At 34.3% G+C, this 26,534-nt stretch overlaps 1 protein-coding gene across 8 annotated transcripts in view; it reads right to left on the bottom strand.

Annotated features, from left to right (window-relative positions):
• NFIB (nuclear factor I B) overlaps positions 1-26,534 on the bottom strand; it is a 231,543-nt gene that overhangs the window by 2,340 nt on the left and 202,669 nt on the right. For 4 of the 8 annotated variants that reach the window (XM_054500856.2, XM_054500858.2, XM_054500862.2 and 1 more), the window contains 2 exons: positions 18,257-18,345; positions 1-4,150 (listed from right to left, as the gene is read on the bottom strand). The exon at positions 1-4,150 is cut by the window's left edge and continues 2,340 nt beyond it. In XM_054500856.2, coding sequence (XP_054356831.1) covers positions 4,021-4,150; positions 18,257-18,345 — 219 coding nt within the window. In that variant the 3' untranslated portion in view covers positions 1-4,020. The remainder of the gene's footprint in view (positions 4,151-18,256; positions 18,346-26,534) is intronic. The other 4 variants (XM_054500860.2, XM_054500861.2, XM_054500863.2 and 1 more) reach the window with 1 other exon arrangement.

Here is a 26,534-nt window from a genome sequence, read left to right as displayed (position 1 = left end):
CCAGTCTCTAAACAAGGAATATTCTTGTTTACTTTAAAAATGGAAACAACATATAGTTCCATTATAATTGTTAAAAAGTTAGCTTTACAAACATGGGAATTTTAATTTAAAAAAAATTCTTAACAAAACTATACAGTGTACAAATTACTGTCTACAAGGTAGGCGGTTCATTAAGAAGACCTTTCGCTCTTCTCGCTACTTGCAGCTTCACAGATTCATTCACATATTTTTTAATGGAGCTGCCCACCCGAACATTACCCGATAACTATATTGCTATAATTAAGATTTTTGCCATGTCTTTATGTACAGTCTCCTTCACTGCCTTTTATTTTTTTCCTTAGACAAGCCTCAAATGCTCACGTCACTCCAGGGGAAACACGCTTCAGAGGCACTGTGAGTGGTGGGTGGCAGAGCAGCACACAAAGGCTGAACAGTGCCACGGAACTGATGGTTGGAGACACCACCCCCTACTCATGCCCTTGGGTGACCTTCACCATCCTGAAGCTCTGCAGTTCTGGGTAAGGGAGGGGCGTGCAAGACCTGCAAAAGTGGGGCCCTTCGTCAGAATATACTTCCTGGTACACGAGGAGGAGGCCGAAAAGTTGATTTGAGATTTTATATATATAGTAGTACTTTTAATAGTTTTATCTCAAAAAGGAAAGAAGAAAAAATTGATTTGAAATAAAAAAGCAACACTTGAACTAGGCCTTTGTATTCAAGAGGCAGGCAGGAATACCCACGGTGTGTAACTTGGTTAGCTAGAACTGCTCATTCACTGGCAAAAAGGAGAGCGAGTCTGCCTTTAAAAAATACTGCGTGTCCTGTGAGGTTCATTTGTTCACCTAATAGGTCAAAGATACATGAAGAGCTTGGCTGAGATGATCTGTTTGCTACCAGGGCAAGTATCACAGAAATGATTGGACTTACTCTTGAACTTGCACTGCTAGGATCCTGCTGTGCTGTTCAGCATTTGGGCTATCAAACTGAATGGGCTAATCAAATACAATTCTCCAGCCCATAAGCATTGTTCTAAAGTATTCATTATTAAATGATATGCTGTGAGAACAATTGACAGTTTATTTTATTAGGCCATGGCCTAGGGGAAGGGGGCCAGGGGACTCCTTAAGACAGCCTACGATGTGTCGCTAATTCTGAAAGATTTTCCTTCTAGTAATGAATACACTCAATGGGACTGGGGGGTGAGGGAAGGGCAAAATAAAACCAGCCTCCATTCAGCCTCTAGCCCTCAGGGGAAACGAAATCAAATATATAGTTAAGGTACCATTCCTTAAAAAAAATCCCATCAGCATCTAATGGGTTTAATTCATCCACAGGAAGATTAATTGCTTAAAATTCTATATTTCCCTTCTGCTCTGGTTCTCAGTTTTAAAAGGGGAGGTAAAATGAAAACAGGATTTACTTTTTTGTTCCTTAAAAATTGAACTTTGATTTTAATCTATCAGTCCAAATACATTCAACAATAGCAACCCTCCGTTCAATCTTCTGGATATTAAAAAAAAAAAATCCAAGTGCACTGCCATCCCTTTGAAGTAGTAAGTCACAGGTAAATCATATCCTATCATTAATGAAATGAAATGGGGACGAAAAGTGGCGGAAAAGGAATACAGGAGACTCCCTCCAACAGGTCTAATGTGTTTTCTAGGAGAAAGAATATTCATGCATTAAACTCTCAAAAGTGTTAAACATCCAACATCCCCTATGTGGACATTTCAACAAATATTTTTGCCAAATATGAGACAGGCTCACTCTCCACTGTGGATCTGGAACTTTCAAGAAAAACTATCACCAAGCCAAGTCTGCCTTTTTAAGCCAAGTCTGCCTCCAGGAGAATTTGTTGTGTTTGCTTGTTCTTACTATTGTGTTGTTATGAAAACCAGTAATGAGTTCAGCTTGCACCCCAGGTGGGAAGTTAGAGAGGGGAACCTGTGTTAAGTTGAAGTTTGTCACAGTAGGCAGAACAGTCGCTTTGCAGCCCAGGCCCATCTCAGGGTGCACTGCTTCACAGCTACACTGTAAAGTGTTAAAAATCCTCCCACCCACCCCAGAATATATATATATGTATATTAAAAAAAATCCCCTGTCCATCTCTCAGTACACAAAAGGACCTCATCACACTGCAAAAATAGCAGTACCCACTTTGGTCAATTAAAACAAACAAACAAACAAAAAAGCATACATTATTTTTTTTTTTAAATCTGTGTACTTACCTATAATAACCAATACAGCTAAAAGCACTACCTACATAGGCAAAACTTGGTATTGCATAATTCGTATAAATTTGAAACCCCTCCCCCCCAAATATTAATTGGAAGATGAAAAACATGAAAGGTTAATAGAAAAAAACACCAAAATACTGAAAATATTGCTGGTCGATTACAATTTTTAAGCGGCAACTATACACAGCCATGATATGCTTTATAAATGTGAGATAAAGGTATAACTGTCTAAAAAATCCATGATGTCACACATTTTTCTTCGTCTGGAGTACAAAATATTTTGTCATAAAAATGGTAAAGATTTAAAATGATAATAAATGCAGCAAAACAAGTGTAGTGATGTCACTTTGTTGTATTTTTTGTTTTTTTTTTTTGTTTTTTGTTTCTTAGATTTCAAGGCAAGGCACGTAATGTGGACATTATATCTTCGTGCAAATTAGGATTACTGGAAAGAGTATTTTTAATTAAAATTTTAAGAGACATAGAGGCAAAATGTGTCTGCCCATGCACACTATGGATCTGTCAATACAAGAAATTTGTTGAACAAGGCTAATGTCTGAAAGCACCATGCAAGTTTTCAGCACCCTGATTACATTTGTTTTCTCAAGAGTGCGTTTTTATATCCTACACCCTGGCGTTCCCAGTTTGTAAACTGTAAGCTTTACCCTTGTGACATGGATTTGCCTGCCTCTTTGTCTCTATAATGCAGATTTTATAGAACCTTTTGTACACCCTATGGGTTCTTGATGCAACCAGTAATTTTAAATAAATAAATTCTACCTCCAAGGAGGCTGCAGCTAAACCAACATAAGTGCTGTGTTTTCATTAATTTTATTTTTCTCAAGCACATGATTTGTCTTGATTTAATGCCTTTTTAATGCCCTCAAAAACTGAGGGGAAAATAAATTCGTTCAAAATTATTTTAAATTCTTTTTAATCCCCTCAATTTAGAGTCCAAGGGCTGAAGGACTTATAATCATGATTCCCCTTTAGATATAAATTTATAAATTGCACTTGCCTCTGTTAAGTGTTTCTTTTGTGGGGAAAATATTATATTAATTTTTACTGTTGCATGCAGAGATAACACTTCACCTACATAGAGGCATTTCTTCCATAGAGCCTTTGTGTTCAAACTGTTTTTTTCCTTTTTTCTTTTTTTCCTTTTTTTTTTTCATTTTTTCTTTTTTTAAGATTTCAAACTGGGTTACACACTGGAAAAGGCTGGGTTAAGGGCCAAAATTTAATAAATCTGTACTGATAACTAAAGGCTACAGAGATTTTATATATTTTTTTTTAACTTTTAGAAATCAGAGTGCTTATAAAATGGCTGGCTCATGGCTCTGTCACCCAGCACCTCTGACGCCGCCTCCTAGCCTTCGTTGGTGAGATAACCAGGAATAGTGATTCCATGCGTAAACAACAAGAATACTAAACCAATAAAACTAGCTTATCATGCAAATATTAAGGCATCTAGAAAGTCAGTTAAAATATATTGTCATAGAGACAGAACATCTATTTCCCAGCGGACTTCATGTAACAAAGGCTACGTTGCAGGGGCTGCGATCTACCATCAGTGAAATATCATCGACCCTTTTTATGTCATTACAGTTTCAACCTTAAGGGAATTAGTGATTGTAAGTGCTGCAATTGCTGGTCTATTATCTTCTTTCTTCAGTTTCTTTCCTTTCTCCCTTTGTTTTGTTTTGTCCAGTCTTCCTCTTTTCCTTTTTTTATTTAAAAAAAAAAAAAAATTTCTTAAACTATTGTTGTGTTTCTTTTTCCCTCAGTTGCTTGTTTCTGCTTGAAGGAAAGGTTCTCCAATTATGTTCAAACCGTAATTTTGGACATTTGCCGGTAAGATGGGTGTCCTATTTGACACTTGGAAAGGAACCAAGCTAGCCCAGGTACCAGGACTGTTGAGAGGAGAGGGGCAGCAGGGAGGGAAGAAAAAAGAAAAAAACACAATGTTAAAATCTACAACAATATGAGAAATATAAATTCCAGATGCATCAAATTATTACTATCCCTGTTTTCAAAATTACAGTCTAATATAAGAAAAATGTGCCAAATTACACATGTTACACCTATCTACACTCTATAGTCTATTTTTTAAATGAAAATTAAGACTAAAGTGAGGCAGAAAAATCCAGAGTAAGATATATAAACAATTATTGAATTCTAACCGATTGAGGATATTCTTTCTAAAATATTTTACATTATTCAATATAAATGCAATATGATTCTTTTTTGTACAGGAAAAAAAAGAAAAAGAAAAGCAGCAATCTGTTGGTACCAATATACTTTGCCAGTTACATTCTAGTCTTATTTTACCTTTAATTCACAAGCAACTCAGTGGTCAGATGGGTTTCAATTTCTTACCTGCCTATTGGGTTGAATAAAATTGCAAAGTACAGTGAAAGATATTTCTTTTCTCCTTACAACAGGAAAAAAAACTACATGTTTAAGGTAGGCCCATGCATAATATGCAATTTGAAATGCCCAATTATCAAACATATCTTAATCAGAGTTTTTTAGTAAAGACCGAACAAATAAGAATCATAGAACCAAAATGGAACACAGCTTTTTTTGTTCTCTACAGAATACCCATTGTGAGGAAAAACATTTACAGGAGGCCACAAGGGTCTCTGCTTGCACTGATTAGTTGTATAGCTCTCCAGCGGTTTTCTTATCCTAACTCTCTTTAACTTACTTTTAGAGAGAGCCAGAGCTTTTCCTTCCAATTCAAGGTTCCCTACATTGGCTTCCAACAGAAGCCTGAGCATTCCCTGCTCCTCCCCATCAGTAATGATACCACATTTGAGCTGCTCTGCACGTGAGGAGTTTGGAGGGATAGATGGCAGGTTGGGGGGTGGGGGTGTTGGAGACAGTAAATGATAAGATTCCTGCCTTACTCTCATCAGTTCAACTTTCGCCTATGCTGAATTACAGGCTGTTAAAAAAAAAAAAAAAAAAAAAAAAAGAAAAGACTGGAAAACAATTCTCTAATTGCTACTGGCATAATCTTCCTTTAAAAAGTATCATATGGAGGATAAAAAAAAAACAGATCTACATATCATGAAACAACTCTACAGTGCACATTTTGGGTACACTTAATCTAATGTATTGCCTGTTCCAACACTCAACTCCGAATGAATGTCAGTTAAGTAACAGCTGCATAAATAATCATGAACCAAGAAAACATCAAACTGACAATTCAGTACTCATATTAGTCATGGCCTAGCACGGAAACATACTTTCGATGTTTTAAATTTCATTGAATATCCTTTGCTTTACTTTTGAAACCATGAAGTCAGATGGGCACTCTTGTTGTAGCTATCAATCTAGATATGCTCATTTGTTCATATTTGAATTCCAAAAGTACAAAAACCTTTACGGAATATCAACCTAAAGGAACAATTCTGAATTTTTTTAAAAACTTGATACATACTGTTTTTACTCTGGTGATACCTCGATACAAAATGTTGCTTGTTGCTACACATACGTATTTCTGAGTTAACATTTCAAAAAAATATCACAATGACCATTTGTGCTCAAGGGATTTTATAATTAGCCTGCAAACTCAATGACAGCAAAGTCCATCTCTAGTAAAGTACCTAGCACACGGAAGATGCTCAATACCCTTTTAGACAAACAAATCAATTAATTGTTTCAAATCACACCCAGCTATATATTTTTAAAAGCTGTCACCCAAGATTACATATACTCATAAATATGTTGTGATTTGATCCCCTAAAAAAGAAAATAAGTATCTCTGATTTTAAAATTAGATCTACTTAGCATTAACAAAAATTGATTAAGCAGGAATAATCACATTCAAACTAAAAAGATACGTCCTCAAAATCTGATGAAAAATCGTAACTGTTAATAATACTTGTTATTGAAACTTTTACTAAGCAGCTTAACTGTTTTCACATATTTCTCTTCCCACACACATCTTCAACAATTATTTTTGTGCTTTGCACCATTGATTGGGAACAATGTTACATAATGAATCATGAAACTTATTTTACCCTCAACTGTGTTTCCACTGCACTTTGTACATGGTCCTGTTACAGCATTTATTACTTCATAAATGGGATTATCTTACTAACTGAAAGGTGAACTTCATAGAGAAAATGACCTAGTCACATCTATCTTTATAGAGTCTGAGCATAGCTGGTGCTATTTCTTAACAAATAAAATAAATTACAAAAATGGGTATACATTCTTTTTAACTTGAAGTAAGAAGCATGTACCAAAAGCAAAAGGACTAGGTAAAACAGATAATCCTTGACAGTAAAATACAATGTCAACAAGCAGCAAATTGCTTTGCAAAATTAACAAGAGTGCCAAATTAAGTGAGCTCAAGAAAGTCATTTGGAGACTGCATGCTTTAGGGATATAAAGTATATTTTAATGATTGAAAATAGATGTGGCTCCTTACATGGACAAGTCTACCAACTAATGGCAGAAAATTCAGGGTTTATTTTGCAATAGCTCTCTTACTCAGTTCTTTAGAAGAGACATATGTCATTATTCTTTGGAAAATGTTCAATAAAAATAAATTGATGCTAGTAACTAACAGGACTCTTGCTGCAGAATGCCTACCAAATTTAATTTAAACGTTAATTTAAATCTTTCAAACCGCCCATCCTACATTATGACCATATCAAAATTGCAGAGTGCAATATATTTGTCAATACTGTTTATGAACCTTTGGGGGGAAATAAATCTCAAACATTAACACTATGCAGACCCCATATATGAGTTTTACAAGTCTCTTATTGCCAATTTGTAGGTTAAGTTCAGAACTATAAGGCACAGACATTTTTTAGAGCTATTTTTGGTAGCCCTGTTGAAAAAAAACAAAAACTTGATAAAACTAATTCAATGACTGTGATAAAAATGTAAATAAATATATCTAATCAAAGTAATATAGACTATTTAATTTCAAAAATACAATGTCTAAAATTGCATACTTATTCAGGTAAAAATGTAATAGTGCTTTTTATACATCTAATTCTATATAAAAATCAATAATCACATGCATGGATAAAATAAACACACAAAAACAAATTAGTTACATGTAAAATGCTTAACAGTTTTAATTCATAGTGAGAATTACTATATGGATAATCTTATGTTCATTCCAACTATCTGCATTCCAATAAAAGAAATGAGAATATAACTGAAAGATTTTCAAAATATTCAAGCTCAAATTCAGCTACTTCAGCAATATATCTTTATAAGTGTGCATTTCCTTTGTTTTTATCAAATTTTTCATTACCAAATCACATTTGTTTAGGCAAAGAGAAGATGAGCATAGCTGAAAGTTGAAAGCACATCTTTAGAAAATATAAACTAGATATAACCATTTAAAAAAGAAAAGACATAATTACTTTGCAAAAAAATCAAGCAGAAAAAAACACAAAAGAATTTGATAGTACCTTAACACAAAGTACAACTCATCCTAATGACTATTACTATGCATATAATGAGATAGTTCATTATAAAATAAATACATAAGAGCTAAATCAAAATTCCAAAAATAAAATGTTTGATATCATGGATACTATTTTCTTGCCATTTTGACCAAATGTATGACATGGCTCCCCGCTAAAGGGAAGAAGCAAATGAATTATTTTGAGCTTAAGATGCATTACTGGTGATGGTCCTGCTTCATTTTGTTATTGGTAAGACTACCTCTGAAGTACTGTATTTTTTCTAGGTAGCACTCTGCAAGAAAACCTAACTTTATGGCATTTACTTATTGAAGAAACTTACCAAATTATGTCATTGCAGAACAGCTAAAGGTAGACAGGGAAGATATAGCAGTTGATGTGGAAAGGAATATAGACCTCTTAAGCATGCTTCAGGTTGCAGGAATAGCACAAAGGCAAAACTTCCAGACGATAGCCATGCTGAGGACTTACTATAAGCACGGTACCATCTTTGGTGTTTTACATATGCTACGCCACTTAATTTTCTCAGTGAGCTCATGAGATGGCCATCAGTATCTCTGTTTCACATAGGACGAAACTGAGGCAAGTTCCTTGCCCAAAGTCTCCCACTTAGCCCTCAGTTATGACTCAGATCTGTCTGATTTCCCTGGCCATTTCACTATATTATATTGCCTCTGCAGGAAGTCAGATGACTTAACATAAGAAAGAACTTTTGAACAGAGTGGTCTGAAGGCAAAATTAATTGGCTTCAGGAGACAGTGAACTTTTCACGCACCACACAAGCTGGATTATAACCTAGCTAATGTTGCAAAAGAGACTAGTGCACAGAATATGTAGCTGGTCTAAGTGGCCAAATGATCTGAAATTCTATGTATTCATCTCCTCTGAAACAAATCTAGTTGAAGTTCTACTAGGGTGAGTTCTACAGCGTGAGGATTAAGGGGGAAGAAGATACCCACTTCTTCCTTTTAAAAAGATGCACTATTTCTGTATGTCTTATCCTGGATAAACTGGGCGAAATAGTTCATCTTTGCATCTACCTACAAAGAGTAAAGAGCTATAACTTTCAATGAAAGAAAGGGAGAAATAGCTCTCGGCAGCCATACCAACATTTTCTGGTTACGTTTTCTTAAAATTATGCATTACGTGAGTGTGTCTTCTAGGCCAAAAAGAATTGGGCACTTACCTTTTAGCTCACTAACACCTAGGAACCACAGGGTGCCACATAAACATGTATGAAGCCATTACATTGAGCCAGAAACCAAACAAAGTGAAAGACTTTACATCACCTATTAGTTGGAGCTGATTAAACAATAAGAGCTATTTTAAGAATGGCAAAAATCATTTATTACTAGCCTGTGTGTATTTCATAATGGATGAGATAACACACCAGTTAAACAGTTTACGAAATGTCTAAGTATCCAGTATACAAATATTTTTCAGGGGAACAATAGTATTGTCCATTTAGAATTTATATACTGGTTTAATCATGAGAAAATATCATATTTACTTAAAAGATAGTAAACACTCTTTCAAGAAGCTTAAAAAATATTACAGGAATAAAGCACAAAGAGTTGTACATATTAATACATACCTCAACTGTACCAGTAGCCACATTATTTATAGATGGCAATAAAAATGAGCAATGGCCCAGAAAGCACAGGGAATAAATAAAATAAGTATTTTAATTTAAAAGAAGCATTTGCCTTTAGTTCCTTTGCAACAGCTCCTGATCTCCCCAAGATGCAAAGGTTTTTACTTCCTTGGCTAAACACTCTAATTTTATTGGCAAAATATTAACACACAAGTATTAGCATTTCTTGTAAAATGCACAATAAACAATTTTCCTTATTAATTGCTGAAAACCTTTTGGGAAAACTATGCTGCCCTGGGTTGTACATGGGTGCATTTTGACTGGTTGCTTACTTCAATATAACACAAAGCCTGCAGATTACGTCTTGTGAAAAAAATGCTCACTCAGACCAGTAGAAGGAATAAACACTTAAGTTGAATCTATTTATGTATTAGAACAAAGAAAATCGTACTTGATAAATATACTAGTTGCTAGCACTTATATAATGTGTATTACTTGCCAGGTACTGTTCTACATGCTTGACCTACCTTAAAACTTTTAATCCTCATAACAAATCTATGAGAAAGGACCATTATTATCCTGATTTTATAGATGAGGAAACTGAAGCTAGGAAGTTAAGTGTCTTGCCCAACTCATATTGCTATTAAATTGTAGCAGGCAGGATTTGAATTCGAGCAATGTCATTCCAGGATCTGTATTTCTACCCACTAAACTTTTCTCATCTCCCCTTCTTGTGAAGCATAGTTTACTTTTTTCACTGGACTAGGAGTTATATTACCACTGAATTCTACAAGAGACTTTGTGAATTGAGGTTCACATCACAATGAAATTCCTGTGGAAGTATAACTCTTGAGCCCAAAATTCAGCACAAATAACTGTGCTTTATTTCTCCAATTCCAGTTGCTTTTCAGCTGAATGCAGTATTTGCTTTTGTCTTACATATGTGCAGATGTGGCTGTACGTCAATAATTTGTTTGTTGAGTTCCACTTCAGATGAGGCTAGCCTGGAAGTGAAATACACAAAGTGCTTTATACCGGTCTCGGGTTTCTTCGATTTATTTTCACCGTTTTTAGGGATCATTATTGCCATCTGAATGATCCTATTTGCATGCAAGATGATTCCTAATGATTATTACTATTTGTAATAATCTGTCTCAGAAAGCTCCCTGGCTAGCTCTTACCTGAACTGCAAAGTACTCTTGTGGGCTCTCTGGGAAACACCAAATATCATAAACTGCAGGTGGCTCATGGAATTATTCTAACTGCAAGCAATAGGACTTCATAGTAATGAAAGAGAAATGTATTTGTTTCTTAACTAAGTACGTAAATAGCCTTCTTTATTGCTACTTTTTGGGGACCAACAGTTTTGAAAATAGCATATCAAAATGGTAGCCCATCAAACCTCATTAATTTATATTCAATTGATTCAGAAGTTTTTTGTTCTTAGGGCACAGTGGATTGAATGTTAACTTTACCATGCGTGAGTGCTAGCACTTTCTAAGTAAAATAACAGCATCTACCATTGAAATATTTTATCTAATAAAGAGCATAGGGCAAGAAAAAGCCACTCCATATGGGAGCACTGCCACTAAATATTAAATGTGCTCCTTATAATTACTGCACTCTTTTAGTAAAAAAACTCTTACATAATCCTTGAAGACTTCAGCATGGCAACCTACACTTAAATGAAAACTTCCTTAAAATGTTCGGTTTAAACATAAATAAGAAAAAAGCTCTTCCTCAATAGGCCAAATTAAGGACTTATAAAAAAATTGTGTTTGATCTTTTTCAAATTTTAGAACTGAAAATGAAAGATGAAAAATTATTATGAAGATGACTATAAATAAATTACAGTACACACATGCATACATACATAAGAACTCAGGTAGCTGTGGGAGGTTTTAGCCAATTAAAAAATATAGAATTATCAGGCTCAGAGTAATTATTTTATCTCCTCCCACAGACCACAGCACAGTGGAGAAGCCCACATGTTGATTTCCAGCCTCTTTCTGTCTGTATTCCTCTCTACCCTGGGCTCCTTTTCAATGCTATTGTTAAAAGTGGTACTGCTCCTCTTATTTGCATATGTGATGCTTTAACAGCAGATAAAATTCTCTACAAAAATCGTGCTTCAAAATAGTGCCTTTCACTAGAGCAAATCACCCAAGGCATACTAAATCAAATAGAAATGTAAGTTTTATACAAAGCAAAAAGAGATTCTTTTATAAATGATTTTCATTTAAAAGCAAAAATCAGCATTATTTGCACAATTTTACCTCTTAAAGATTAAACTTATTTGTATCAGAATGCTGAAGCATAAAATTACAAATGATTAAAGAACTGAAGACATTTTAATATCATGCTTGCTACTCTGTTCACAAGGGCAAAAGATCTTACGTGGGCAAAAGATCTTCCTGTGTGTGAAACAAAGTGAGCAAGAGAGAATAATTGTAACTTTCTGCAATTTCTGAATATTCAAAATTCGTGTGCTTCAATGACTTGACCTTAAGATTTTGCCATTTCTTTTATCATTTATTATGTTTATTATTATATTTATTCATTCATAGGCTTTGTTATTCAAGTAAATATGACTAAAAAAATCATCATATCCCTACTAACAACACTAGCAAAAATGAGAACCAAAAAGGTAAGCTAATAAATGGTGCACTGGCTATCGAGAGAACTGATTTCTTACGGACGAAAAACATCTGTAAATATGGCACTTTACATGAAACATATTCAAATAAAGTAGGTGTTTAATATACTTCCTTTCACTACAAAGGGTTAATCAGCAAGGTTTACATTTGGGAATTTTCAGAATCACGCTCCTCCCTCTCCAGGAGCACTGCCAAAAATCATCTGACAGGAAACGTAAGATTAAGTTTGTCCTACCTAAGCGAACAAAGAGTGCTCTGAACAGGCCACCGGTTTACTGCAGAGCGGGAACTTTTCTAATCCTGCTGGAATCTGCAGTCCTGCTCAGAAAATCTCACGGAAAAAAGTTGTTTTCTTTCCTCTAACATCTTGTCTCAGGATCATCTCATTTTCGTCACACTGCAGATCCTGCTGCTTCTCCCATAAAGGTTAACTTAAAGCTCCAAACATAATCATGTGGAAAATGGACATTATTGATTCCTATGGTCCATTGTTCCCCCATCCTAAGTCCCTGAAGTTCAAGTTCAATCTGGAATTACATCATGTCTGGTTTCTCCTGGTTACCAGACGGCTTGAGACGTGACCACAGCTACAGAAAAAACAAACAGCCTTCTTCACGCTTCGGCTCCCCTATCGATTCAAACGTAAACTTTTTTTCTTTCTCTCAAGTATGCTTCAAGTATGGAGCATGGTTAATTTAGAGATTAAGTTCCAAATTAGATTATCTAATGGCATCTTAATGGATTGCTGACCCATTTCCTGTGGGATGGCAGCATGCAAGTCTGGCTGGAATACAATTAATTTCTTAGGAAGTGTTCTGAAGAGTTTGCCTAGATAAAAAGGAAACGTCGTGTTGTACAAATCTTTCTTTATAAACGGAGAAAGTTAGGCAAAACTACGACAAATCCCAACATATTATTCAAAAGCCAGACCACAGATGTTGTGCATCTGTGAAAACCATATCAAGATCATTTTTAAGAATGGTAATGTTTTTATTTTTGACTTCATAACAGGTGCAAATAATTTTGATGAGAATAGAGTAATTCCTTTAAAAAGAATATTCAAATACAAAGACAAAAGTAGTTAGCAGCCCCTTTACCAAACAATGATCATGTGAAATTTTGGTTTTTGCAATTCTCCACCTTGAACCAAAGATTCTTCCATTCATCTACCGTATCAGCATTTCTATCATAGTCCCAGAGTGGTGCTAGGGGCCCAGAATGGTGTATAAAAAGTTGAGGATTTGAACACACTTTAGAGCTGACAGCTGAAAAGGAAATTCAGCACTCGGAGAATAAAGCTCCCCCCAGGAACTCCAGGAACAACCCAGCTGTTGTACTGTAGTTATGTGTCAAGATAACAAACTGAGAGCAGGAAATGCTAACCTAGTGAATTCGCAGGGATGGTCTAAGTGTAATGTTGAAATAAAAGTTAACTCTTAATATTACGTAAGGACATACTGCCCTTATCATATATATACCACATATATGTGGAGATATACACACGCACTACATACACACACACATATAGATGCATACACACACAAACACATATATGTAATACACACATATGGTTTGCAACCCATTATTGAAAGTTATTTTTTGTTTAAATATTCATTATTTTGAGAGCATACATTTTACAAAGAAAATGTTATGAACAAAGCAAGGAAAATGGCTGAGGTGAGTGTTATGCAAATTAAGTTACATGGATAAAATGAAAGCTATTACCACCCCCCCCCACACTTTTTTTTTCTTTCTTTTTTTTTTTTTTGCCCTCCCTCTCCTGATCAACCAGATCCAAATAACCTTCACTGGCTGCTAAATTTCTCTTGAGAAATCAAGCAACTCTCTAGAATTGCAGTAATAAACGACAATTTCTTAGAAAAACATGTGTAAAGTAACTACAGAATGAAGTATTCAACCCATAGAAAGGAACTGCTAACATATGTAACATGGAAAATAGCTGATAAAAGTCTCTTTGGTGCCATTCAATTATGGCATCTACAGAAACACAAAAATCCTTCCAATTATTTTAGTAAAATCTTCATTTATTCATTATTTCAGAGGCTGAGCAAATGGTTTGTGTAAACATATCCTTCGGTAACACGCGCATGTTTATTTTAGCCATCTGAAGACTTCTTCTATGTTTACATAAGCCATCAGACACATACAACCACTCACTTGTGGCTTTGCGTTTTCTTGAAAGGGGTGAAGGGGGAGAAGAGAGAATGAAACAATAAATTCAGTTTCTCTTTTGCATAAAGCACTCCCTCTAATGTTTTAAAATAGCTTATGTTTATATTATTCTTGGATTGTCCTTTGGCTTTCTTTTTCATTCAATTATATTGATCTTTCATATCTGATAGTAGAGGCTATATTCTGACTATCACTTTAAGAAAGCAAGCCAGTCAGGGAGTAACTGCTGTATATGTTTATGTCCACATAACTCACATATGCAACAAGGTAATTTGTCCACGTGAGACAAAGCACAAACACAACAGTACCTACCTTAAGCAGTTCATCACCTATCATCCTCCTAAGATCTTGAGCCCATCCTGACTATACTAGAAGTGAGCCCTTCACCAAACCAGTATTTTACTCTGGGTTAACTGCAGTTCCTGACCTTTCACTTACACAGAAAAATTGACTCTCTCAAGGTGCAAGCAACTCCTTTACACATGTGCGTGCACACACACACACACACACAGTTCACAAAACAGTTCACAAAATTTTAAGGTCAAAACAACAAAACACCGTCAGGGTTGTAACCTAATAAGGCTGTGAAAACTTTCCCAAAGAGTCAGCTTTGGTTCCTAAGGGAATGCTTAAGCCTTGGGGTTGGGGGTAGATGGAGGAAGCCTTCCAGCTTTGATTTTACTTGCACAGCTCCCTTGCACTGCCATTTTCCGTTCCAACAAGAGCTGCATTTGACATGGAAACACCTCAACAGGGCAATTAGTATAAAGCAGAAAAGAGGGTGACCATGGAAAAGTGATTGTACAAAGAAAGTAATGACAACAAACAACAATCAATCAAAATAAAGCAAAACCAAAACACCCGTTTTGCTTTGTCCTTTTCTACTACAGTCCCCAGGGATTGCCTTTTGTTAAAAGGCAACTACCACAACAAAAATAACCTGTGATATTTTATTTATTCCATCATCACAAAGGCAAATTATTTAATTCTTTGGATGAATAGACCTATATTACTTAAATATTTTCAACTTATTCAGATGATTCTAAAGCTATAGCCATGCCCTGAAGATTTTAGATGTCTATTATCTGCCTTAAAAGTGCTAGTGTTACATTTATGACTTTTTTCAAAATTCTTTCAAAAAATGTTTTAAAAATAACCACAAGTCATAAACTATAAATGATGGATAAAGCTATCATGCCACAGACAAGGGCTATTTGTATTATCAAATATGAACTCTGTTGTGTCCATTTTTGAAAACTAACAAAGCAAAGCAAACTATGTCATTTGAATTTATTTATTCTGAACTGCATCACACCTAGGTTTTAAGAACTGTGAGCATTGGATTCACCACAGCATTTAGCACAGCCCACCATAAAGATTCAATAATATCTGTTGAATGTAGAAATGTGATGGCTGCCATTATCAATTATGTGCTTTCTGAATCAGGATAGAAAGAGAAGAAACAAACCAAGATACTGGCTGGGCATGGTGGCTCATGCCTGTAATCTCAGTACTTTGGGAGGCCGAGGCGAGCAGATCACTTAAGTCAGGAGTTCCAGACCAGCCTGGCCAACATGGTGAAATCCAGTGTGTACTAAAAATACAAAAGTTAGCCGAGCGTGGCAGTGCACGCCTGTAATCCCAGCTACTCTGGTATCTGAGGGGTTAAGAATCACTTGAACCTGGGAAGCGGAGGTTGCAGTGAGACAAGATCGTGCCACTGCACTCCAGCCTGGGTGAGGAAGTGAGACTGTCTAAAAAATAAAAAACAAAAAAAACAAAAAAACCAAGATACCTTTTAAAGAGCTTTTAGGATCATTAAGACCATTCTACATGCCATTACCTACTAATCAAAAGAAAAGTTACAATTTTTGAGAGGGAAGAAAAATTTTACCTAAATAAATTCTGAATTTTTTTCTGACTTACTATGACTTGAAACTGATTACCACATCAATTTTTCACCAGGAAGGGGATTTGTAACAGCAACAATACTGTCCTAAGAACTGAGTTTAATCATCAGATTGATTTCCTCCAATACATGTGTTCTGAGATTTATTGCCTACTCATCTTCTCTTTCCATGGGCTATCAATTTTTTATTTAAAAAATTACTGTGGCCGGGCGCGGTGGCTCACGCCTGTAATCCCAGCACTTTGGGAGGCTGAGGCGGGCAGATCAGGAGGTTAGGAGATCGAGACCATTCTGGCTAACACGGTGAAACCCCATCTCTACTAAAAAATACAAAAAAATTAGCCAGGCATGGTGGCAGGCACCTGTAGTCCCAGCTACTGAGGAGGCCGAGGCAGGAGAATGGCGTGAACCCGAGAGGCAGAGCTTGCAGTGAGCCGAGACTGCGCCACTGCACTTCAGCCTGGGTGACAGAGCGAGACTCCGTCCCCAAAAAAAATTACTAATAACTAGGTAAAGTTACATTTTAAATCTCTAACAATTTACAAATATGCTTTAGAGGTCTATCCTATTTTTAGATTTAGTAAGCCAATCAATATTCCACAGAATTGGAAGTTCACACAGCTATAGGTGCATTTACAAACCTGAGTACACGTCATCGGGTTTGCAATTGTTGTAAATATGGTAAGCTTGTATGCAGACATGAGTCATTTTGTTAACTGATAGAGCATGAAATATAAGACAGTTATTAAATAAAATATGGAAATATTAGGTTATTAAATTCAATTAACTTTTATTAAATAACATGGAAATATTAGGTTATTAAATTCAATTAAATTAACTTTAAAATGTATATTAATTCAGAATATTTTAATGAGATACTTTCACTTAATTTAATTAAGACTATTAATCATTAAGGCTATTTGGATAAGATGGTTACATTGAGTTTTCTTTTTATAAGCATATATTGTATTATTTTCAAAAGGGAGGATGAATACAATCTTGTTAAAAAAATCACAATATGTAAAAATGTATACCTTTTAAAAGTGGAGGTTATATCAATCTTCAAGAAGAAAAGTCACATGGTATTCAACTTGGTAGTGAATTAATAAAAAGTCATTGTTTTTAAAAACATAATCTGAATTATTTCCTTAATTTTTATCTGAATTAAAGTGAACATTTAATTATTTTGATTCTTTAAAATCTACTCTTCAGCAGTTTCTGTGAACCAATAGGGAGATAGGCAGACGATCTACAACTCTATCTGAGTATGTACCTTTCTATAGACACTTTCCGTAAACCGAGGATTAACATCAGAGCAGGGTTGGAAAATTATGTCAACTCTATTTGGTGAACTCCTTCTGGGATTACCTCATTCACTTCTGCCAATTTTTATTTCTTATTACTTATGATTATACCATTAATCTAATTATTTAATTTGTCAATTTGACACAATTTTTTCTTAAATAAAATAAATAATACATAAGAAGCAGCTGACTTTGAACTACTTACTTTCTAAAGGCAATGCATGAAACAGTATCAGAACTGGTTTTGAAAATGAAGTTTTAGAATAGTTTTTTCAGCCAACCAAATAAGGTCAATCTTCCATGAATCACATCAGTATGCAAACAGAAATTAAAACTTTAACAAATTCCTTCTTTAGTTACTGATTCCAACAATCTTCCTACTCCAAAATGTATGGGTGCTGTCAATAACCGTTAAATTGACTAACCAAAATTTTTTGCTATTTTTTTTCCCTACAACAGGGGAAAAAAGTGAACAGTGAAATGGCTTAGAATTAGCAGTAGAGGAAAGAGTTAAAATAAGAAAAACCTACAATGTGAAAACCAATGCTTTATCCTCAGGTAGCTGAAAAATCTTCACTAAAGCTGTGATTTCACTTTTCAGGTCGTAAAATCTAAATGTCACATTCCACCCCCTCCCCCACCAAAAACAGTATAAATTGTAGAAAACATTTTATAGCATTTAAAAATTCCAATGATCAGTAAGCATATACTATAGTCCCAACTTAATTTGACGTTTCATTTACATAAGAAATAAAGGAGGAGGACAGGGAAAGAAGAATGGCATAGCCAAAACAACTAAATTTTTAACATATATTTTCTGTAAAGCTAGTTAAAAACAAACACTATAGCTCACGTAATTTTTAGGTGTAAGTGTAGGGTTGGAAATAATTAAAATGTTACCTTTGCCAAGTAATTCCCAATGTATCCTCACTGGTACTGGGGTATAAATGCCTGCCGTTTTGATTCATGGTCCAGTCACAAATCCTCAGCTGTCAATTGAAACCTAGCAGTCAGATATGGATCGAGCAGTACTACAGTTTTTAGTATTTAAATGAACACATGCAAACTAGTACTGTACATGGCATTAACCTTACTTTCCCAAGAGGCAACTTAAAGAAAAAAAAAAAAGCAAAAAAAAATTTTATTCTTGAAAAGCAAAATTCCTAGACTCTTTTTTAGAAAAAGCTATTGCAATATGCTTCTCTATTAATTAAAGCATACAAGAGAAACAAGTGCTTAGAACATAACAATTAGCCATTATTAGAGTACAAATTGAGCTGGAATAAAAGCAAATGTTAATGTTCAATAGAGAGATATATTTTAGAAAGAAAATAAAAATGCTTTTTTTCTATGCATCACACCAAATAATCAGCACTGAATAAAATAATCAATAACTTTAAGCATGCAGTTTGCAAAACATAGAAGACATGCAGTTTAGAGGAGAAAGGCCCACCTTACAAACATTTGCCCTAACTTGTGTTTAGAAGCATCAAGGTCTTCAGTTTTAACCTTTTACTAATTTTGTTTTGCTTAAACTGGCATTGTTTAGAAAGAGTTGATAAGCATTTCTAGTTTTATTTTAAACTCAGAGTAATGGCATTTAAAATACTTTACTACATCTGAAGAAAGTGAGGAACGCACTGAATACAAGCTGAAACAAATTCTTCCCAGATCTCCGAATCATCAACTCTGCCCTTCAGAGATTGTTCGAGTAACCCTATCCAGCTCTGCTTGGTTAACAGCTGCCCTACAGTGCCAGCAGATTTATTGAAAAGATATATTGCTTATTTTTATTCTTAAGAAAGTAAACTTATCTGGTTTGGTGGGGGAAACACAGTAGAAAATCATCGTTTTTAAACTTCAGATGGCCACACTGTAAATTAACAGCATCTTACACTGAAAAGATGACTTCTTCACAGCAATCCCCTAAACCTTGTTTGCTGCTTTTCAGTAAGAATTTCCAGATGATGACTGGAACTCAAGTACCATAAATTATCATAAATTTAAAATTTATGATAAACTATTTTAAACATTTCTGATAATGTTATGGCCAAAAAAATAGGCTATTAAGAATCTTTACTTTCCCTTTTAGACTCTCGAGCTTCTGCACACACTAAGTAATAGTGATTCAGGAGTTCTTTAGAAAGATAGTTTTTGCTCATTTTTCTATCGATCTATGAGGCTCCAAAAATACTAGCTAAAATTTCCAAACCATGTGTTTTAGTTATTTGCATATTTCAGGATTTCAAGTAAAAGTGATTTTATGATTTAAAGAACTGAAAAAAATTCCCTGCATATACATAGATAGATCAACAGATTGATAGACATGTAGATTCTGCTCAGGATATATGTCATAAAGAAGTCATAAATCAGTAAATAAATTAGAAAGAAAAATAAATATTCTTTTTCTTTTTTTTTTTTTTTTTTTTAGACAGAGTCTCACTTCATCACCCAGGCTGGAATGCAGTGGCACCATCTCAGTTCACTGCAACCTCCACCTCCCAAGTTCAAGCAATTCTCCTGCCTCAGCTTCCCAAGTAGCTGGGATTACAGGAGTGCGCCACCATGCCTAGTTAATTTTTGTTAGTAGAGATGGGGTTTCGCCATGTTGGCCAGGCTGGTCTCGAACTCCTGACCTTGAGTGATCCGCCCACCTCAGCCTCCTAAAGTGCTGGGATTACAGGTGTGAGCCACGGGTGCCTGGTCATAAATATTCTTAAAACGGACCAAAATACTCACATGAAGGAAAAAAAAAGTATACTTTGCTTTGTTTTAAATCAGATGACATACTTTCAATATTTCAAAGAAGTAAATGTGTTCAGTCTAGGGGGAAGCAATATGGCAAGATTTCTTAAAAGTTCTCAAAATGGGTCGTCTAATCAAATTTACTGTGATGGGGCAAATTGTTTTCTGTTTTGTTTTTTTACAGTTTTCTTTTTTTTTACTGTGAAAGTTTTAAAAGTACAATGAAAACAATCAAAAAACAGTTCAAGAAACTTGGCTTCGTATAACAATAATGTTAATGATTTATCACTTACTGATTCTACTCTAGTCAATGAAAATGGAAGGGTTTTGTTTAATTTTTATTTGTTTGTTTTTTGAGACAGGCTTTCCCTCTGTGGCCCATACTGGAGTTCACTGGTACGATCATGGTTCACTGCAGCCTCAGCCTCCAGAGATCAAGTGATGCTCCTACCTCAGTCTCCTGAGTAGCTGGAACTACAGGTTTGTGCCACCATGCCTGGCTAATTTCAAAAAAAAAAAATTGTAGCTATAAGATCTTGCTATGTTGCCCAGGCTGGTGAAAATGCTAGTTTTGAATCAAACATTTGGAAGAGGGGAGATGTATATTTACGCATAGCACACATTAATTATGTTAATTATTAACTTCAGATTAGTATCTATGGGGCTCTCAGCTTAGGCTGGAGAAGTTTTCAGAAAAATAATATGCTTTCACAAAGCCAGGGGAATCTAAATACCACTCACTGATTGGCTTATTGTCCCACAGACAAGTGTAGGACCACATCTCCTCAGAAGGATGTGTTGTAAATGAGTTAGTTTTTTTGTTGTTAATGTTGCTAATATTTTGTTTGTTTGTTTTACCACCCCCAAAAATGTCAAGTGGGCTCTCTTTGACCATATGCTGCACACTTAAAAATGAACATATTTTTGGACTTTTCTTTTCTAAAAGTAGTCTCAAAGGGGATAAACCTGACTACAGCTATTCATTATCATCTATTTAAGATATATGCAATAGAAATATTTTCTCCCAAACAGAAAAATATGCTTAAGTACATTCAAAATAAACAATAAATATATTTAGCAATAATTTAATGCCAAATAAATTGGCAATACATTAATTAGCATTGAATTTCCTTTCAGTTACTAAAAATGTAAAATATAATAAACTTATTTATCTGTTTAGATTGTACACTACCATTATCAACATTTCTTGAAGTTTCTGAGGAGACACGCTATAACTTAAGCCAGGTTACTTGAGTAAGAGCCTCTCTCTTCATGTTGGTTTTTTTCAATTAATAAACCTTCTTGGTCATAAAGCATCTTGGAACTAACAAAACTCCCTGATAAAGTGAAATTTTAAAGTGATGGTAAGGGTGGGGTATGCAATTAAATCATTAAAATAGAAATCACTTATTCACCAAAGATTTCCATGATGGTAATTCCTAAGAAAATCAATTTCTAATCTTATTTGACCAAGATATTCCTGACCAAGCAAATTTTGAACAGACTCTACATATTAAAAGGTTAATACTACATGTATTTAAGCTTCTTTTGGGGTCATGTTACATATTCTTGCCATTAGCAGAATTCAGTTTTCCTAATAAAAAATTATTTTACATTAGGCTTTAAACAAGTTTAACATAAGAGGTGATAATCTTTTTTGAGTTTGGGGTGGTGAGTCCTTAGTTTCTGCCCTGTGACAGAATCAGTGTTAGATAATTCAGCTGTAAATTCTCTTTTTTTATTTTAAAACTTTAAAGTGGCACATAAATACATGCCTTTCGTTTATATAGAATTTTTCTAAGTTCAAAGCTTTAAGAACGCTGTAAGAATTTTTCCAAGTATTTTTTATTAAGAAATAGGAAATTGCTTTTTTCTCCCAATAGTAATCGAATTTAAAATACCAAGTGCCACTCAGTTTAGAAATTTAGTCTGTTAGAATTGTCTGTTTTTATGTGGAGGTGGGGAACAATTCTTATTTTTGTAACAATATAGACTCTCAAAAAGAACTGATCATATGCATATCCTTACAAAAATGCACACTCATATAAATCATTTTAATCCTTTAATTTATATGCACATACCAATATGAAATTCTATTGTCTAGAAAATGCCCAGAATTTCAAAACCAAATAAAAGGTGAACTAAGAGAGTAAGACTATCTTCCAAAAAAGCTATCAGTAAAGGGGTAAGGTTGGAAAAGTTTAAACAACTAAGGAAGATGTGAAGGTGAAGTTTTCACTGCATATGTTCTTAGGGTGGAGTTCTGTGGTCTCTGGAAGGAGAACCTTGTTCCTGGCCCAACTCAAATCAGATTGCTTCAAAGAAAAAAAGAAAAAGGATAGGGGCCAACTGGTTCCTCTCAAATGGCTACATAAAGGGGAAACACCTAAGATTTGGATCATTATCCTTTCCTAAACTACACTCAAATAATCATGTAAGTAGCAGATAGCCATAAAGAATTAATATTGCTTGTGACTTCAGACTAATAGTTTGTTTATTCAAATGGGGGTCCTCCTTTGTTATTAACAGGGTCTTTTGTTAAATGCACAGCAATTAGCTTTGGGAACAAAAGAAAGAAGGTAAGCAAAATGTTCTACTTTGCTAGACTCAGCAAACAGGCTGAGGTACTAACAGGTCCTATGATGACAACAAATCTCAATTGAACCAATAAACCATTAAACTGTGAACAGAACAATCAACACAGGCAAATTTATCTTCTCACTTTTTTTTCTTTTTAAGTTTACAATGACCCTCGGGAGAACATCTTGAAAGGTATGTTTTATGTTTTCTTGTGTTTCTTCATTTCTCCAGACCCTCAATGAAACAGATTTTTAAGGGGTGGAGGTTCTTTTTGCAGGGGAAGACAGATGCTTAAAAGGATTAACACTCCAATATTCATACTTTGGATTAGGAGAATTTTATTTTATTGCTATTATTAATTACCTACATGGAGCAAATTAAATGGTCTCTGGATGAACAGCATGTAACCTCTGAAGGAATGGTATGAACAAGAAAAATAGTCAGAATAAAATTGTGTTGTATGTTTCACGTACAACACATGCAAAAAAAAAAAAAAAACCAGAACAACAAAAAAAGATACTCAAGATCATCCTCATATCTTAAAAGTCACTTCTAATGCCAATTTCTGAAACCCATGTTTCTTGATATTTAATTTAATTAGCAGAAGTAGAATTAACTTAAATGAGTATGCATAGTCCATGAGCAGAATAAACATTATTAACCATAAATCATAAGATAAGTATTAGAAAATGAAAGATTTTTTTTTTTTTTTTTAATTAGAGGCTACTACAACTTGTAAATTTTAAGGTTTCAAGGGACTTTGGAGCTCATGTAGTTCAACCTCTTCATTTTCCTTTCCAAGGTTTAAGGACTTGTCCAAGGTTAGAAATGCCCTGTCACATCAACACTAAAACCCAAACCTTCTGACTCCTAATCCCTGGTTCTCACCCACTACACCAGTTGCCTGTCATTGTTCCTTTCCTACTCTGTCCTTTATGTGCAGTTCAAGAATATTTAATGCTAAAATATCTGTAAATATAACCTTCAGAATTCCCTCTACCTCCCTGATTCAACTGAGATCTAAGTTAATATTTTCAGAAAAGAAGATAATTTTTTCCTTGTGTTTTTGTTGATTAAAGTTAAGGTTACATAAAATGTAATTTTACTTTTACATTAATTAGAACAGCTTATCTGGATATTAGTCTTTGATTCCCAGTAAAGGTAAGTGAACAAACCAGTGAATGACAAAAGACAGACAATGGAAGGATTTTTTGAATTTAAGAACTAGCCAAAGAGCTAAACATTTGCATAGCCATTATTTCGACTGAAACTTCCTTTAAATGTGTTTCCTTTCAAGCTAGCATACATGAAAAGTGACCTCTTATCCACTTACATACCTACCCAGAAGTCATGTGATAGCGTTTTACGTCAAGCTGTCAATTATGATAACAGACACAATAAGAACAGCCCAAGTGTTGATAGCCTGCTTCCTGACTGTATTGAAAAGTTTGTTCATAGTCCACTTGTGTCCTTTTAATTGCTTGCCTCTAATAAATGACTACCTTTCCAATGGTAGTACCAAGCTTTGGCTTTGCCATTTGCCAGGACAAATATTATAAGAAGATTTAAACTAATATCTTAGTTTAAAAAAATCCTACAGAGGTAATTTCTTAAAAAGGCCATTTTGTGTAACAGAAATTTTCAGTGTAATGAGAAGTACTTTCAAATTCTAGTTTTAAAAACAAAAGTGTTATAAGAAAAGTGTTGAAACCATTTAAATATAAACTAGACCAGTAATTGAAATTCAAATAATAGCATTATATAGTCATGCAAGAGATGTAACATGCTGAAGCCCAAGCACCAATAAAATCCATGCAATTGTGAGAAGTAATGCAAAGACCTGAATTGATCAGGCCACTGATTCATTAGCTCTTATTATAGGTAATATATATATAGTCAGGAGATAATTTTGAGATTATGAAAATAAGACCGATTTCTTATAAACTAGACTTTACTTGACTTTATTGTCTCACTTAGGGAAGGCAAAAGTGAGCTCCTAATTTATTCAATTGAAATCTCAAATATACATCAAAGGTTAATATGTACTTTAATGGCTTGTTTGAATGGTGAACTTTTATTTCTAAACAAGAAGCTTCTTAGCTGCAAACGTTTTATTTCCAACTTACAATGAGATTTTTAAATATATGTTGATGTACAATAGTAAGAATTTAGGCTCTTATTATGACCTTAGACTCAAATGTAATGGTGATAATCAAATTAGATCTCAAATATACATCAAAGGTTAATATGTACTTTAATGGCTTGTTTGAATGGTGAACTTTTATTTCTAAACAAGAAGCTTCTTAGCTGCAAACGTTTTATTTCCAACTTACAATGAGATTTTTAAATATATGTTGATGTACAATAGTAAGAATTTCGGCTCTTATTATGACCTTAGACTCAAATGTAATGGTGATAATCAAATTAGCCAGATTCTCTTGTATTAATACTACCAAACTTTCTATGATAGCAAAGGAAGGAGGCCTGAAATTAGCAACTCACTATGAGGTAGACCAGATAAGAAACTGGTGCTGATTCAAGTAAGTTGTCTCTTATTATTCATCCATGCTAAAATTGTTAGACTGAATTATAAAATAATTTCTATATTTTCTAAGCAACATCCAACACTCTGATTGATAGTTCCCATTTTCTCAGGGAGATAAAATTTGGGAAACGTGGTTCCTTCACTGCCTATCATAATGAATTTGCACAATGTGTTCATGAATTATAAAGTATGAGAGAGAAAAGGATATACTGCATTTTACTAAACTTCTATGAAGTTAAGTCGGGGCAGGGGTGGTGTTCCACATTTCTGAAAATGTTCCAAACCATAAAAAGACATTTCTCAGCAGAGACTAATGAGTTCAGTTTGCCAAAGCAGGACCCATGAGTTCTTCAAGCCACCAAAACCATCTTCCAATAGAAAAATTAAAGAAGAATGAAGCTCCAATTGAAGTTCTGATTTTAAGATTTCCCCCATGCCAATAGCGAATGCAATAACTAAGCCAATAATCCCAAAGACAGACTAGTTCTAGACTTGAAAAGTATTCAAGATTGTGTTAAGAGATAAAGAAAAAGTCTAAAGTCAAATACTGATCAGCTGGTATGTGCTGACTATTATGACTGATTAGAGAGGATTATTTTTAATGGCAGATTATCAACTGGTTTACATGAACCTTTTTGAAATAGTCTCCAGGACTATGTGAATTTATTTTTTAGATTCAAATGAGATATATTTTCAGCGATAGGTGAACTTCCTTCCAGTCAGAATAAACTAGTATTCCCAAGCAGTTAGCAACCAATGTCATCAGCAATAATTATTATAAAAAGGAACACAAAGATGTATAATTACTAATAACAACTGTCTGTGTACCAAGTAAATGATATGAAAGTGTATACTTTGAGTATTCAGATTTGACACTATGAATGTATTACTCTTACAGGTGAAATACAGGGTTCATTTTAACATTACAAAGCTTTTCATCTTAATTTGATAATGCTAGTAAGCTTATGTATTAGAAAATGACCATATTGGAAACTCCACTGTAGTATCACCTTGTGGAAAGATTATTTATAAAATAGTCGAAATTACACAACCACTTTAAATTTATCATTAACTCTAATTTATGTAGGCTGTATTAAAGTTCTTTTCTAAGAAAAACAACACTCAAAACTACACATCAGTACTTTTCATAACCTAAAAGAATAAATCTTTATAAAGCAGCCACCATGAGCTGAAGAATGTACCTGGTGACGATATTTATTCTTAAAGGGTCATGTATATTAAAGGCTATAGGGAATGTTTAAAAGAACCCTCTCAGACTAAAGCACTGCCTTTCTAATTTTGAATTTC

This window comes from Pongo pygmaeus, chromosome 13 (assembly GCF_028885625.2).
Source record: "Pongo pygmaeus isolate AG05252 chromosome 13, NHGRI_mPonPyg2-v2.0_pri, whole genome shotgun sequence".
NCBI lineage: Eukaryota > Metazoa > Chordata > Mammalia > Primates > Hominidae > Pongo > Pongo pygmaeus.
The sequence above is the reverse complement of the archived record's forward strand: the minus strand, read 5'-3'. Positions and strand labels throughout refer to the sequence as shown.